This window comes from Lethenteron reissneri, chromosome 11 (assembly GCF_015708825.2).
Source record: "Lethenteron reissneri isolate LAM-NWPU_2019-01 chromosome 11, ASM1570882v1, whole genome shotgun sequence".
NCBI classification, from domain to species: Eukaryota; Metazoa; Chordata; class Hyperoartia; order Petromyzontiformes; family Petromyzontidae; genus Lethenteron; species Lethenteron reissneri.
This window is the reverse complement of record NC_083789.1, coordinates 12,441,944-12,456,934: the sequence shown is the minus strand read 5'-3', so window position 1 is coordinate 12,456,934 and position 14,991 is coordinate 12,441,944. Positions and strand designations below refer to the sequence as shown.

The 14,991-nt window shown below is 51.6% G+C and overlaps 1 protein-coding gene across 1 annotated transcript in view; it reads left to right on the top strand.

The window, feature by feature from the left end:
• LOC133341197 (potassium channel subfamily K member 17-like) overlaps nucleotides 1-13,290 on the top strand; it is a 31,328-nt gene extending 18,038 nt beyond the window's left edge. The window contains exons 2-5 of the mRNA XM_061549651.1: nucleotides 5,664-5,781; nucleotides 7,015-7,181; nucleotides 11,615-11,783; nucleotides 12,437-13,290. Of these exons, the coding sequence (XP_061405635.1) occupies nucleotides 5,664-5,781; nucleotides 7,015-7,181; nucleotides 11,615-11,783; nucleotides 12,437-13,290 (1,308 nt within the window). The remainder of the gene's footprint in view (nucleotides 1-5,663; nucleotides 5,782-7,014; nucleotides 7,182-11,614; nucleotides 11,784-12,436) is intronic.
• The last annotated feature ends 1,701 nt before the right edge of the window (nucleotides 13,291-14,991 follow it).

The following is a 14,991-nucleotide window of genomic DNA, read 5'->3' as shown; positions in this document are numbered from 1 at the left end:
CGAGACACAGGATGGGACAGCGTGTCTCTTCAACAGCTTCCATCGTGTCTGAGCAGCCCCGCACTGCTCACCCCTGACGGGGAAGGACCTAGAAAATGTGGTCTAAAAATTGTCCGTTCCACTCACTCTGGGTGGTTAGCTGCTACCACCGGAGCATCCCATTCAGCGGCCGAAGCTCAATAACATTCAAGACTCGTTTGCCCCTTCAGGTTTCTTCATGAAATGTCCGCAGCCTCCTGGACTCTAAAGAAAAAAACCGACAGACCATACAGAAGGACAGCCCTTGTGGCCTATGAGCTCAGGAAATACGACATCGACATTACAGCCCTCAGTGAAACAAGCTTACCTGGAGAAGACTCTCTCGCAGAGGTTGGTGAGGGCTACGCCTTCCTTTGGAAGGGTGTTCCGGATGATTCTCGCCGCCTCCATCGAGTGGGTTTTGCTGTTAAAACGTGACTCCTCCAACGCGTCTCTGAATCCCCTGTTGGCATTAGTGAGCGGCTTATGACGTGGTGCATTCCTTTGGCTGGGGGACGCTCTGCCACGCTCATCAGTGCTGATGCGCCTACACTGGACGCAGACAAGGAGGCCTGCTATAAAGCTCTAGACACTGCCATTTAAAAACACATCCCATACTAACAAGTTATTCCTCATGGGAAACTTCAATGTCGGGGTGGGCTCCTAACACCAGTCCTGGGACCGTGTACTAGGCCGGCATGGGGTGGGTAAGCAGAACAGAAATGGGCTGCAGCTACTCTCCCTATGCTTTGAACACCACCTAGTGGTCACCAATACCTGTTCTAGTTGAAGGGCAAGCACATGAACTCATGGCAACACCCCCGCTCCAACACTGGCACCTGCGAGATTACATCATCCTACTTTAGTGCGACCAAAATGAGGAGCTCTTGACCCAAGCTCCACATTGAGATCCGTCCACGCCATCCAAGGAAGGCCCCAAATAAGAGACTCAACTGCAATGCCCTAAAAAATCCAGCTGTCGCTAACAACCTGCGGCATCTCCTCTCCACCAAACTCCCCCCAAACTCTCTAGACTCTCAACACCACATGGACTGAGTTGCGCACAGCCATCCTCAAGGCAGCCTCCGAATTAGTCGGGTACACCAAAAATCGTCACCAAGACTGGTTCGACAAGAACGCTGCCGACATTCACACACTACTACAGAACAAAAGCCAGGCCCACAAAGCCATCCTTTCCAACCCAGACTCCCCCACTCTCCAATCCTCCCTCTCCAAGGCCAAAACAGAGTCCCAGCGTGCTCTCCGTGCCATGGACGATACCTGGTGGGTCCCAAAAGCAGATACGATCCAAAACCTCGAGGACACAAACAACACCCAAGTGTTTTATGATGCCATCAAAGTCCTCTATTGTCCCCAAAAACAAGCCATCACCGTGGTCAGGTCTATTGATGGAAACACGCTTTTCAAGGACCGCCAAAAGATCTTGGAGAGATGGGAGGAGCACTTTCATAACCTCCTCAACCACACCGACATCATCAACACACTCACAGATATCCTGCCCTTCATGAACTCGACACTCCACCAAAAATTTCTGAGGTCTACCAGGCAGTCAAAAGCCTGAAAAAGAAGAAAAGTGCTGGACCCAACAGCATCCCGGCTGAGATCCTGAAGCATGGGGGATACTTCCTCCTTTGCCGCTTGCACCTTCTCATCAAGTCCATCTGGCTGTCCGAAACCATCCCACAGGAATGGAAGGATGCAAATATTTTAGTTATCTACAAGAAGAAGCGTGGCAAAGTGGCTTGTGGCAACAGCAGAGGTATCTCCCTCCTTTCAATTGCCGGGAAGGTCCTCGCCATGATAATGCCTCTACCGGCTCGCAGAGCACCTATCCAAAAAATACTCCCAGAATCCCAGTGCGGCTTCAGGAAATGCGGGAGCACTACCGACATGATCTTTATGGCAAATCGACTGCAGGAAAATCTGTCGGGAGCAAAACAAAGACCTCTTCATAGCTTTTATCAACCTCACCAAAGCATTCGACACCATCAACAGCGATATACTCCGGCGGCAGCTTATCAAACTTGGGGTGCCTCCCAAGTTTCGGAGCATTCTAAAATAGTTCCATGAAGGAATGCATGCCAGAGTGGTGCATTGTGGGCTTCAATCAGAGGCCTTCAACGTGGAGGTTGGGTCAAGCAAGGCTGTATTCTGGCTCCAGTCATATTCAGCATGCGTCTTGCTGCCATCACAAGCCTGTCACACGACAGAATCCGGCTACAGTACCGTCTGGATGGAAATCTCTTCAACCTAAGACGCCTCCAAACCCACACAAAAAAAACTGCAATATGCACATGACTGTGCACTCCTGGCTCACACCCCAGAATCCATGCAACACACCCTCAAGCTGGTCTCCTCCTTCTACTGCTCCGTCGACCTCCAAATGAATACACAGAAGACGTAAATTATTGCTCAATTGTGATCCGTGTCCACCTCACTTCCTACCTTCAACATGGATGGTGTTCACCTCAAATTGGTACCCCATGTCAACTACTTTGGTTCTGACATCTCCCCCTACGTGCTCCCGAGACGATGAAATCCACACTCGCATCAATAGAGCCTCCGCTTCCTTTGGACGCCTCCGGGCCAGGGTCTTCGAAAACAGTAACCTCAAGACCCACACCAAGGTGGCAGTTTAGAACGCTGTTTGTGTCTCCACTCTGCTTTATGGCTCAGCGGCCTGGACCCCATATAGGCAGCACATCAACATCCTGTAAGCCTTCCACATCAGATGCCTCCAGCGCATCCTAGGGCTAACCTTGAAGGACAAAGTATCCCGCACTGAGATCCTCACCAACACCAAGTCGTCCTGCATTGAGGCAAGCATGGCTAAACGACACCTCCGCTGGTTCGGCCACGTGATCCGCATGGCCTGATTACCGCCTCCCCCGTCGAGTTCTCTACGGCCAAATCAGCACAGCCAAACCCTCTGCTAGAGGACAGAAAAAGCGCTTCAAGGACCACAGCAAGGACCTGCTGAAGCGCTGTAACATCAAACACTCCAGCCTGGAGCCCCTGGCGCTGGACAGGTCCACCTAGTAGTCCACCTGTGCCAGAGGGGTTCAGAAACTGGAAGACACCATCTCACAGAGTAGATGTGAGAGACGCCCCCAGAGACACCAACACAAAGCTGGGTTAACGTCACCCGACATCCAACACACGTGTCCCAGCTGCAGCAGAGTGTGTGGCTATCGCATTGGCCTCCACAGCCACATGACGTGGCACGAGCACCAAAGGCGCTAACCCATCCCAATCCCTCATCCACAAAAGAAGCAACGTCATCATCGTCATCGATGGACAGCCAAGGAGGTTGTAGTTGTCTCGGTGTTGGTGTCTATGGGATGCGGTAGTGTAGCGGTTTGCTCGCTGCACTACGAACCCGGCGACCTGAGTTCGATTCCCGTTCACGGCCAACACCAGTGACCATTACCTGAATCGGCCCAGGGCCTCCCCTAGGTCGACTTAAAGCCTCAAATGGTGAGGTGTGTAAATATCGACACTGGGGAGACAAAGGCGGGCGGGCGTGGTGCTGGCCACCAACCTCCTCGTGTGCCGTGCCGGCCTTTATAGGTGCTCGCTAATGACACTTTCCCCAACAGTCTGTTACAGGCTATACGGAGGAACTTTGTCTTTGTTTGTCTATGATGCTGGTGACCAACGCTAATGGTTCATTAGGAGCTGGGACATTACATCACAGTCGGCGGTGATGGTTCACGCCGGCCCCGATGTTTGGCAGGTGCTGAACAATCAATCAATTTGGCAGGTGCTGAACAATCAATCAAAGGTGAGGCACAAAACGTGGCTTGTGGAATCAACACTTGCTTACAAAATCGGCTACAAGCGAAGTTCACAGTTATACCTCAAAATACGAGGTAGATGCGTTCCTGGAGCTTTGTATATCGAAACTTCGTATTCTCAATACCTTATAACATTAGTACTCTGAGGATGCGTTCCCAGCCTGCGTAACTTACCATTTAAAACTATAAACACATTAAAATTCAAAATAAACTGACACAAGTTAAAGATACGTAATGTACTGTATCGTAAAATATATTTTACACTCACCAGTAGTGTTTGGTGCAGTCACGAGGTTGTATTGCCACAGCTCCGTCATAGCGCGTTGCTGTGCTTTGATTGGCCGAGGCGAATGCAAACAAACTTTCTATGACCCATCGCGATACGCAAAGGTCAACAAACATAATTACATTCCTATTCATGTAATATTGCAGATTGCTATATTTTTTTCGTTTCAGTGTACAACATTTGTTATTTTACTTAATTAGTTACGATTAATATCATACTAAAGTAATACATCCAAAATTCGTGATACTGAAACTTCGTACATTGTATATTCGCATGTCCAGGTATTACCGCATTCCCTTATAGACTACACTTGTATAGTCAAGAATGATCACACTCAGGATTATCTTGTAACAGTAAAAGTAATTGGTTATGAAAAACATGGAATGCACAACCGTAACACGCAGCTGTACAGCAGCACAACCATGGATCCCCCACACTGCACAGTACAATAAAACAGGCCTCTTGAAACATGACAGTGTAGTGTGGCAGTTTTACACCCAAGGCGGACCGACATGCTTGTTTGTGTTTAGTTTGTTATCCTTCCCCCGCATCTCCGACGAGCACAGTTGGCTACGTACAGTGCGAAAGAAGTTCAACATACATGTGCAGTGTCAATGATTCGGAGACGAGGTTTGTAGGAGGCGCTTTATTAACGTTCACGGTCTCGTCCACACACTCCCCACAGGCGCTTCGCCTCGCCTGTACACAACACTGGCCGTCTAACACTGACGGTGCTGACTGAGACAGCCAACAACTATCCTGCAGCGCAATATCTAGCGAAGACGGCAGCGACGACGGCGACGAGACGACAGCGATGACGGCGACGAGTCCAATCCCAGGACCGGCAGCCTCGAGCTCCTTGTATCCTACCAGCGCGGCCTGGCCCCGCTCTGACCACGCCTTCCTTCTCGAACCTACTAGCAGGTTCCAGGGGCCTCCAGATGTGTAAGGGTCCACGACCCTTGCCCTAGTTCTTCCGCTCTGCCAACACACCCGTGCACACGCTCACCGGCGTGAGCGCTGCCGCTGGTGTCCACCAGCTGGCGCTATGACACTACACATGCAACATACACCGGCCTGACCAAATACAGTTATCTTGAAATCTCTCCATGGACTTTCCTCACCTCGTTCACAATTTTCTTTCTCTCTGTCCCTCCTTTTCTGCCTGTGCCCAATCATATTTTCGATCTTTGTCCCTCCTTTCACACTTCCACTAGAATCAACGTCTCATATACACTAAGCAGTCCCCCTGCTTAACCACGTTTCTTTTCCCTCTTAAAGCTCACCTCTTCTCTATGTGTAATTCCCTTTCTCGTCTCTCCCCTCGCCCCCCCACTCCTTCCCATCCCTCCCCTGCCCCTCCAAATACAACAGCAGCAAGGTGTTCTCAGTGATGCTCAAGCTGGAGAGGACGGTTTGGACCCTCAAATGCTATTCCCATTTATAGAGGGGGTACAGCTGCTCCCCCCACTGCCCCCCCCCCCTTTTATGTCACGGCCAACCTTCCATGAGTGTCCGCCCGTTTTGTGCCGCGGGCGCAGCTCGTCGTGGAGGCGCGGATCTACGGGGTGATGGGCGCCGACGGAACTATCTCCAACCTCACCAATTGGGACTACAACAGTGCCATCTTCTTTGCAGGGACCGTCGTCACCACCATTGGTACGCTGGGGGGCCCTCGGGGCGAGGGCCATCCATGCTATGAACCTGGCCACCTGAGTTAGATTATCGGTTTTGGGCATCCTATTATCTTATATTTATAGAGCACCTTAGCTCAAGGCACCTCACATAGTTTGATAGCGGTAACACAAATCAACTGATTTAGATGGCAAGGGGTGTGCAAAGGCAAAGAGGCGAAGAATGAGGGATGGGAAGGAGTGGAGGGGGGAGAATAGGAAAGGATTGGGAAATGGAAAAGAGGTGAGGCCTTAAAGAGAGGAATGCAAGGAGGTTAAGGAGGGGGATTTCTCAATGTGCAGGGGACGTGAATTCTCGTGGAAGGGTGCAAGGAGGGAGAAATATCGAAAACGGGATTGGGCACAGGGAGGAAAGAGATACATAAGATTGTGAGCGAGGTAGGTAAAGGCCATGGAGAGATTTAAAGACGAGTATACGGTATTTAAAAAGACAGTGGTGTAGTAAAGGTGAAATCAGTGATGTTGAATGAGGAGAGGTGAAGTGTGAGAATTAAATGGGAGATTCTAAATAACGAGAATTGGGGTTTCCCCTTTTTCTGGCAACAAAACAGGTGTTAAGTTGTTAAAACACCAACTGCCTTTTTGGCATACCTCTGGTCTAACACCGTTTGAGACGAGGCTCAAAAGAAAGCTGTCTCTGGTGTGGACCAATCAGTTTCAAAGACAATGCATATATCAGAGTATGTTTTTTGTTTGCATTCTGACCACAAGTTTTGTGGTTAATGCAGACATGATTCGTTTTCAAAGGTTTCAGTTTGGTGTTTTAACTTCTTAACACATGTTTTGTTTCCAGAAAAAAGGGGAAAACCCTATTCTCATATATTGGTACTGGCAAAGGAGGTCCCATGATTCAAAATAACTTTTCCAGAAACATTTGTAATTGTTGGAGGGAAGTGAGGGTATAGGCAGGGAGACCGAGGAGAAGAGAATTGCAGCAGCAGTCCAGATGGGTAAAGATCAGACACTCAATCAGGAGGTAATTCAGTTAGAATTTGTTGTTGTCCTTCCCCCGCGTCTCCGATAAGAACGGTTGGCGGGAGACTCGCCACTGCATTGTGTCGCTTGTTCTGTAAATTTACAAAGACAATCCAACATTGGATGCACATGGCCATGTTTCATGAATCCGATGCCCCTGGAGCACCTTTGGGCCTAAGCAATGCCAAATTATGGTTTTGTATACACCCCCTCCAACCTCCAGGCTATGGGAACTTGTCCCCCGCCACCGTGGGGGGCAAGGTGTTCTGTATCATCTTTGCCACCTTCGGGATCCCGCTCAACGTGGTGGTGTTGAACAAGGTTGGCCAGGTCATCCTGCGTGGCCTCGACTGGATCGCGGAAGTCTTGAGAAAAAAGGGGCTCAAAAAGGTACGGACGGGGGTGCCTTAATTAGTGTCCAACATCCACCTACATTCTCTCACGCACAAACATTGTATCATCCGCCCACACCCAACCACCCAAACCCCTCCACTGACCCAGACCCAACCACTCAAACTCCACCACTGACCCAGCCCCAACCACCCAAACCCCTCCACTGACCCAGCCCCAACCACCAAAACCCCTCCACTGACCCAGCCCCAACAACCCAAACTCCACCACTGACCCAGCCCCAACAACCCAAACTCCACCACTGACCCAGCCCCAATCACACAAACTCCACCACTGACCCAGACTCAACCACCCAAACTCCACCACTGACCCAGACCCAACCACTCAAACTCCACCACTGACCCAGACCCAACCACTCAAACTCCACCACTGACCCAGACCCAACCACTCAAACTCCACCACTGACCCAGACCCAACCACTCAAACTCCACCACTGACCCAGCCCCAACCACCCAAACTCCACCACTGACCCAGCCCCAACCACCCAAACTCCACCACTGACCCAGCCCCAACCACTCAAACTCCACCACTGACCCAGCCCCAACCACTCAAACTCCACCACTGACCCAGCCCCAACCACCCAAACTCCACCACTGACCCAGACTCAACCACCCAAACTCCACCACTGATCCAGCCCCAACCACCCAAACTCCACCGCTGATCCAGACTCAACCACCCAAACTCCACCACTGACCCAGCCCCAATCACACAAACTCCACCACTGACCCAGTCCCAACCACCCAAACTCCACCACTGACCCAGTCCCAATCACACAAACTCCACCACTGACCCAGACTCAACCACCCAAACTCCTCCACTGACCCAGTCCCAATCACACAAACTCCACCACTGACCCAGTCCCAATCACACAAACTCCACCACTGACCCAGCCCCAATCACACAAACTCCACCGCTGATCCAGACTCAACCACCCAAACTCCACCACTGACCCAGCCCCAATCACACAAACTCCACCACTGACCCAGCCCCAACCACCCAAACTCCACCACTGACCCAGCCCCAACCACCCAAATTCCACCACTGACCCAGCCCCAACCACCCAAACTCCACCACTGACCCAGCCCCAATCACACAAACTCCTCCACTGACCCAGTCCCAATCACACAAACTCCACCACTAACCCAGTCCCAATCACACAAACTCCACTACTGACCCAGCCCCAATCACACAAACTCCACCACTGACCCAGCCCCAATCACACAAACTCCACCACTGACCCAGTCCCAATCACACAAACTCCACCACTGACCCAGTCCCAATCACACAAACTCCACCACTGACCCAGCCCCAACCACTCAAACTTCACCACTGACCCAGCCCCAATCACACAAACTCCACCACTGACCCAGCCCCAATCACACAAACTCCACCACTGACCCAGTCCCAATCACACAAACTCCACCACTGACCCAGACTCAACCAACCAAACTCCACCGCTGACCCAGACCCAACCACTCAAACTCCACCACTGACCCAGACCCAACCACTCAAACTCCACCACTGACCCAGACCCAACCACTCAAACTCCACCACTGACCCAGACCCAACCACTCAAACTCCACCACTGACCCAGCCCCAACCACCCAAACTCCACCACTGACCCAGCCCCAACCACCCAAACTCCACCACTGACCCAGCCCCAACCACTCAAACTCCACCACTGACCCAGCCCCAACCACCCAAACTCCACCACTGACCCAGACTCAACCACCCAAACTCCACCACTGACCCAGCCCCAACCACTCAAACTCCACCACTGACCCAGCCCCAACCACTCAAACTCCACCACTGACCCAGACTCAACCACCCAAACTCCACCACTGACCCAGACTCAACCACCCAAACTCCACCACTGACCCAGTCCCAATCACACAAACTCCACCACTGACCCAGACCCAACCACTCAAACTCCACCACTGACCCAGACCCAACCACTCAAACTCCACCACTGACCCAGACCCAACCACTCAAACTCCACCACTGACCCAGCCCCAACCACCCAAACTCCACCACTGACCCAGCCCCAACCACCCAAACTCCACCACTGACCCAGCCCCAACCACTCAAACTCCACCACTGACCCAGTCCCAATCACACAAACTCCACCACTGACCCAGACTCAACCACCCAAACTCCACCACTGACCCAGTCCCAACCACCCAAACTCCACCACTGACCCAGTCCCAATCACACAAACTCCACCACTGACCCAGACTCAACCACCCAAACTCCTCCACTGACCCAGTCCCAATCACACAAACTCCACCACTGACCCAGTCCCAATCACACAAACTCCACCACTGACCCAGCCCCAATCACACAAACTCCACCGCTGATCCAGACTCAACCACCCAAACTCCACCACTGACCCAGTCCCAATCACACAAACTCCACCACTGACCCAGCCCCAACCACCCAAACTCCACCACTGACCCAGCCCCAACCACCCAAATTCCACCACTGACCCAGCCCCAACCACCCAAACTCCACCACTGACCCAGCCCCAATCACACAAACTCCTCCACTGACCCAGTCCCAATCACACAAACTCCACCACTAACCCAGTCCCAATCACACAAACTCCACTACTGACCCAGCCCCAATCACACAAACTCCACCACTGACCCAGCCCCAATCACACAAACTCCACCACTGACCCAGTCCCAATCACACAAACTCCACCACTGACCCAGTCCCAATCACACAAACTCCACCACTGACCCAGCCCCAACCACTCAAACTTCACCACTGACCCAGCCCCAATCACACAAACTCCACCACTGACCCAGCCCCAATCACACAAACTCCACCACTGACCCAGTCCCAATCACACAAACTCCACCACTGACCCAGACTCAACCAACCAAACTCCACCGCTGACCCAGACCCAACCACTCAAACTCCACCACTGACCCAGACCCAACCACTCAAACTCCACCACTGACCCAGACCCAACCACTCAAACTCCACCACTGACCCAGACCCAACCACTCAAACTCCACCACTGACCCAGCCCCAACCACCCAAACTCCACCACTGACCCAGCCCCAACCACCCAAACTCCACCACTGACCCAGCCCCAACCACTCAAACTCCACCACTGACCCAGCCCCAACCACCCAAACTCCACCACTGACCCAGACTCAACCACCCAAACTCCACCACTGACCCAGCCCCAACCACTCAAACTCCACCACTGACCCAGCCCCAACCACTCAAACTCCACCACTGACCCAGACTCAACCACCCAAACTCCACCACTGACCCAGACTCAACCACCCAAACTCCACCACTGACCCAGTCCCAATCACACAAACTCCACCACTGACCCAGACTCAACCACCCAAACTCCTCCACTGACCCAGTCCCAATCACACAAACTCCACTACTGACCCAGTCCCAATCACACAAACTCCACTACTGACCCAGCCCCAATCACACAAACTCCACCACTGACCCAGCCCCAATCACACAAACTCCACCGCTGATCCAGACTCAACCACCCAAACTCCACCACTGACCCAGTCCCAATCACACAAACTCCACCACTGACCCAGCCCCAATCACACAAACTCCACCACTGACCCAGTCCCAATCACACAAACTCCACCACTGACCCAGCCCCAATCACACAAACTCCACCGCTGATCCAGACTCAACCACCCAAACTCCACCACTGACCCAGTCCCAATCACACAAACTCCACCACTGACCCAGCCCCAATCACACAAACTCCACCACTGACCCAGCCCCAATCACACAAACTCCACCACTGACCCAGCCCCAATCACACAAACTCCACCACTGACCCAGTCCCAATCACACAAACTCCACCACTGACCCAGTCCCAATCACACAAACTCCACCACTGACCCAGCCCCAACCACTCAAACTTCACCACTGACCCAGTCCCAATCACACAAACTCCACCACTGACCCAGCCCCAATCACACAAACTCCACCACTGACCCAGTCCCAATCACACAAACTCCACCACTGACCCAGTCCCAATCACACAAACTCCACCACTGACCCAGTCCCAATCACACAAACTCCACCACTGACCCAGCCCCAATCACACAAACTCCATGACTGACCCAGACCCAATCACACAAACTCCACCACTGACCCAGCCCCAATCACACAAACTCCACCACTGACCCAGCCCCAATCACACAAACTCCACCACTGACCCAGTCCCAATCACACAAACTCCACCACTGACCCAGCCCCAATCACACAAACTCCATGACTGACCCAGACCCAACCACCTAAACTCAACTACCCATTCTCCATCACCTTGACTTCCAAAACCGAAGCCGAATTCTGCTCCAATGCCCGAGCTCCTCTACACCCAAAACTCCATACCACCTCTTCTGCTCCTCTTCCAGAGCTCAATCCGGCTCCTGACCACGATGGCCTTCGTGGGCCTGGGGTTCATGATCTTCGTGCTCTTCCCAGCCGTAATCTTCATGGCGGTGGAGGGGTGGAGCTACACCGAGAGCTACTACTTTTCCTTCGTCACACTCAGCACCATCGGCTTCGGGGACTACGTGGTCGGTGAGGTCACCACTTCCTCGTCGTGAGCCGTGGGCCGTGGGCAGGGGCTACCACCAGAGATCGGCCGAGTGCTAATGGTGTGGTGGCTGCGGTTATAAATCGGGTTAGAGTTCGGGTCAGGGATGAAGTTAAGGTTAGAGATACCGCAGCTCTCATAGGGTGAAATTTATTAACATGTTTGGTTTGACGGCCGCCCCCATTAAAGACCACCAGTGCCCCTTCCTCCCGCCTGTCTTCAGCACTGGTTTCATGTTGTGCACTAGTGTATTTAGTATTAGTAAGGCACTGGTTTCACGTTGTGCACCAGTGTGTTTAGTGTTAGTAAGGCACTTTTTTCACATTGTGTATCAGTCTGTTTGGTGGCGCTAACTCTCCCCACACACATAAAAATCTTAGCCATGGCATAGCCTGCACCCTCCTACCCCTCCAACTTCTGCTCAATAACTCCGGTTCACATCCCAGTCCCCGCGTGATCCCCCCTGCCATGCACTTTCTCCTTTATTTATAGCCCACTGCTCCTCCTCCTCTCTCCTCGCCATGGACACTCAGAAAGAGAACGCGGTGGTAATGAGCAGCCCGCAAGGCTCCAATTTGGCAACAGAGCGGGTCCCCAGTTCCAGGTTCATTCCGAGGTTTCCTGTTCCGGCCCACAGGAAGCAACCCGAGTGTCCACTACACGCCGCTCTACAAGACCATGGTGGCCATGTGGATCATCTTTGGCCTCGCCTGGCTCTCCGCAGTCTTCAACGCCATCACCGCTCTGCTGGAGCGTGTGGGCAAGGGCCTGGCGAGACGGGACCGAAGGGACCTCGGCTCGGAAGGGGGCATTGCTATTGTGGACCCTGGCCACCCTAGCCATGGAGATACAACGGGAGACCATGGACAGATGGGGGAGATGGGGAAAGAAATCCACCAGGTCCCCAATTCTGGAGGAGAAACAGGAGGAGGAGGCCCTATTCCAGGAGTGAGCACAGAGAAAGGGGCCATCAAGGACCCTGGTCCAGGAGGTGGTACGGAGAAAGATGACCTCAAGGACTCTGGTCCAGGAGGTGGTACGGAGAAAGGGGACCTCAAAGACTCTGGTCTAGGAGGGGATACAGAGAAAGGGGACCTCAAAGACTCTGGTTCAGGAGGGGATACAGAGAAAGGGGACCTCAAAGACTCTGGTTTAGGAGGGGATACAGAGAAAGGGGACCTCAAAGACTCTGGTCTAGGAGGGGATACAGAGAAAGAGGACCTCAAAGACAATGGTCCAGGAGGGGATACAGAGAAAGGGGGCCTCAAAGACCTCGGTTCAGGAGGGGGTTCAGAGAAAGAGGACCTCAAGGACTCTGATCCAGGTGAGGATACAGAGAAAGGGGACCTCAATGCCTCTGGTCCTGGAGGGGGTGTGGAGAAAGGGGACCATGGTCCTGAAGGAGGTATGGAGAATGGGGGCTCTGTGGGCAGTGATACCCCTGACAAGCCCAACCTCGCTGAGGCACAAACAGAAAGGGACGACATTTAAGCATGGACGTAAGAGGTGGAAACCACGTGGGTGGAGATCCTAGCGTGTGTTGTATATGTTGGTTATCAAAATTTGTTATGTTGTATGCGTGCGTGGGTGAAATTATTATGTTGTATATGTGGGTTATGAATATTCAGTGAAAATAATAATAATTAAATGAAATTTGGCCAAATGTGTAATTATCCGGAAATATGTTAATTTATGTAATTATGCACATTTTAATTATGCCAATTCGAGAGGTAATCGTATTAATTATGCGAGTGGGTGTAATTATGATAATGCAAGTCGTTATGATAACCAGACCCCGCCTCGGTGATCAGGGTGGGTTATCGATCGGAATAAGGCAATTAATCGTATGCAGTTATGCAGGTGTGGTGTAAGTATGCAAGATTGACTTAGATTAACTCGGCATCGTTGTCTAGGTTCGTCTCATTCTCGCTTTAACATTCCCAGAGTGTGTATTCGTGGTTATATTTTAGGTCCCCGATTCACCCCGTTATCGCTTTAACATTTACTGAGTATGTGTTAGTGTGTTTATTAAGGTCACCAAGTTCAGATCTCAACGCAGAAGCAGATCTTATGCATAGATTTCAGGAAAGAATCACACAACCACTTCTGTATTGATCAATTTATTACTAATTCAACCTTAACTATGATATAGTATGCGAACTCTCAATCCCGGAACGTCAACACGGCATCAATACAGTATCATCAACGATTGTCTGATTTCACTTTGACAACGGCACATGGATCCCGCATAACGCGATGGTTGTTAGTGAGAGAGAGAGTCGTTAAAATATGCAAATACTAAGCTAAGAAAACCTTAACGTTAATGAATGATTATACTCAATATTGTTCACGCAGTACCGCACTCCTTATTGATCATACGCAACCCTTATCACGTTGTTAGCACCTTGGGTCACGGGACAGTTGAATATTCTGTAGAGGATGCGAGTACGTGCGGCGATTATGACTGAAAGATACTTGAAAGATTATACGGCAATAAAAAAAAAACACAATCAAAAACAGTTATTATTCTTAAAGGCATCAATCTCAACAGATACATCGGCAGGTTATCTGACAACAGAACGGCTCGGAGTAAGGGCCTGCGACGGTGCTCCTTTTCCGAAGATCGTTATCTTATACCAAGTTTACTAATTGGGGACCAGATCACCTGATAAGGATCCGGTGGGCCACCACTCCCCACGTGAGCGTGGCTCGGCGGAAGGAGGTGCCAAGAATTAGTTCGTATTGATGGATCTGTTGGGAATTTATGCGATTAAGAGTACAGCCCACTAAATTTTAAAGATAAAAATTACGAATACTTTTATAAACGACGGATGGCCATCACTCGGTCTCGTTGTGATGCCTTCCCAGCCACAGATGGCTTATGGGTTCGAGTGTGTTTGAGTGGTAAGAGTTGTCTTGAATGGTCAGTGTTCGGAGTCGATTCTTTATGTCAAACAGACGCCTGGTGGTCGTGTGGTGAGGGGGCGGTGCGCGTCATACGTATCAGTCGCTCCCCTGTCACCGTGGTGAACTGGTTCGGATGCCCGTTGATACGCTGTCGCAGTTCGGAACCCGGTCGGTAGGTGGCGCCCACAACTCGCTCGCAGTGTGCAGTGTTGGGTCGTCGTGTGCACGGAGCCTCGTCGCCAAACCGCGACCCTCACCACTCCGGCGGCAGCAGAGACCTCCGAC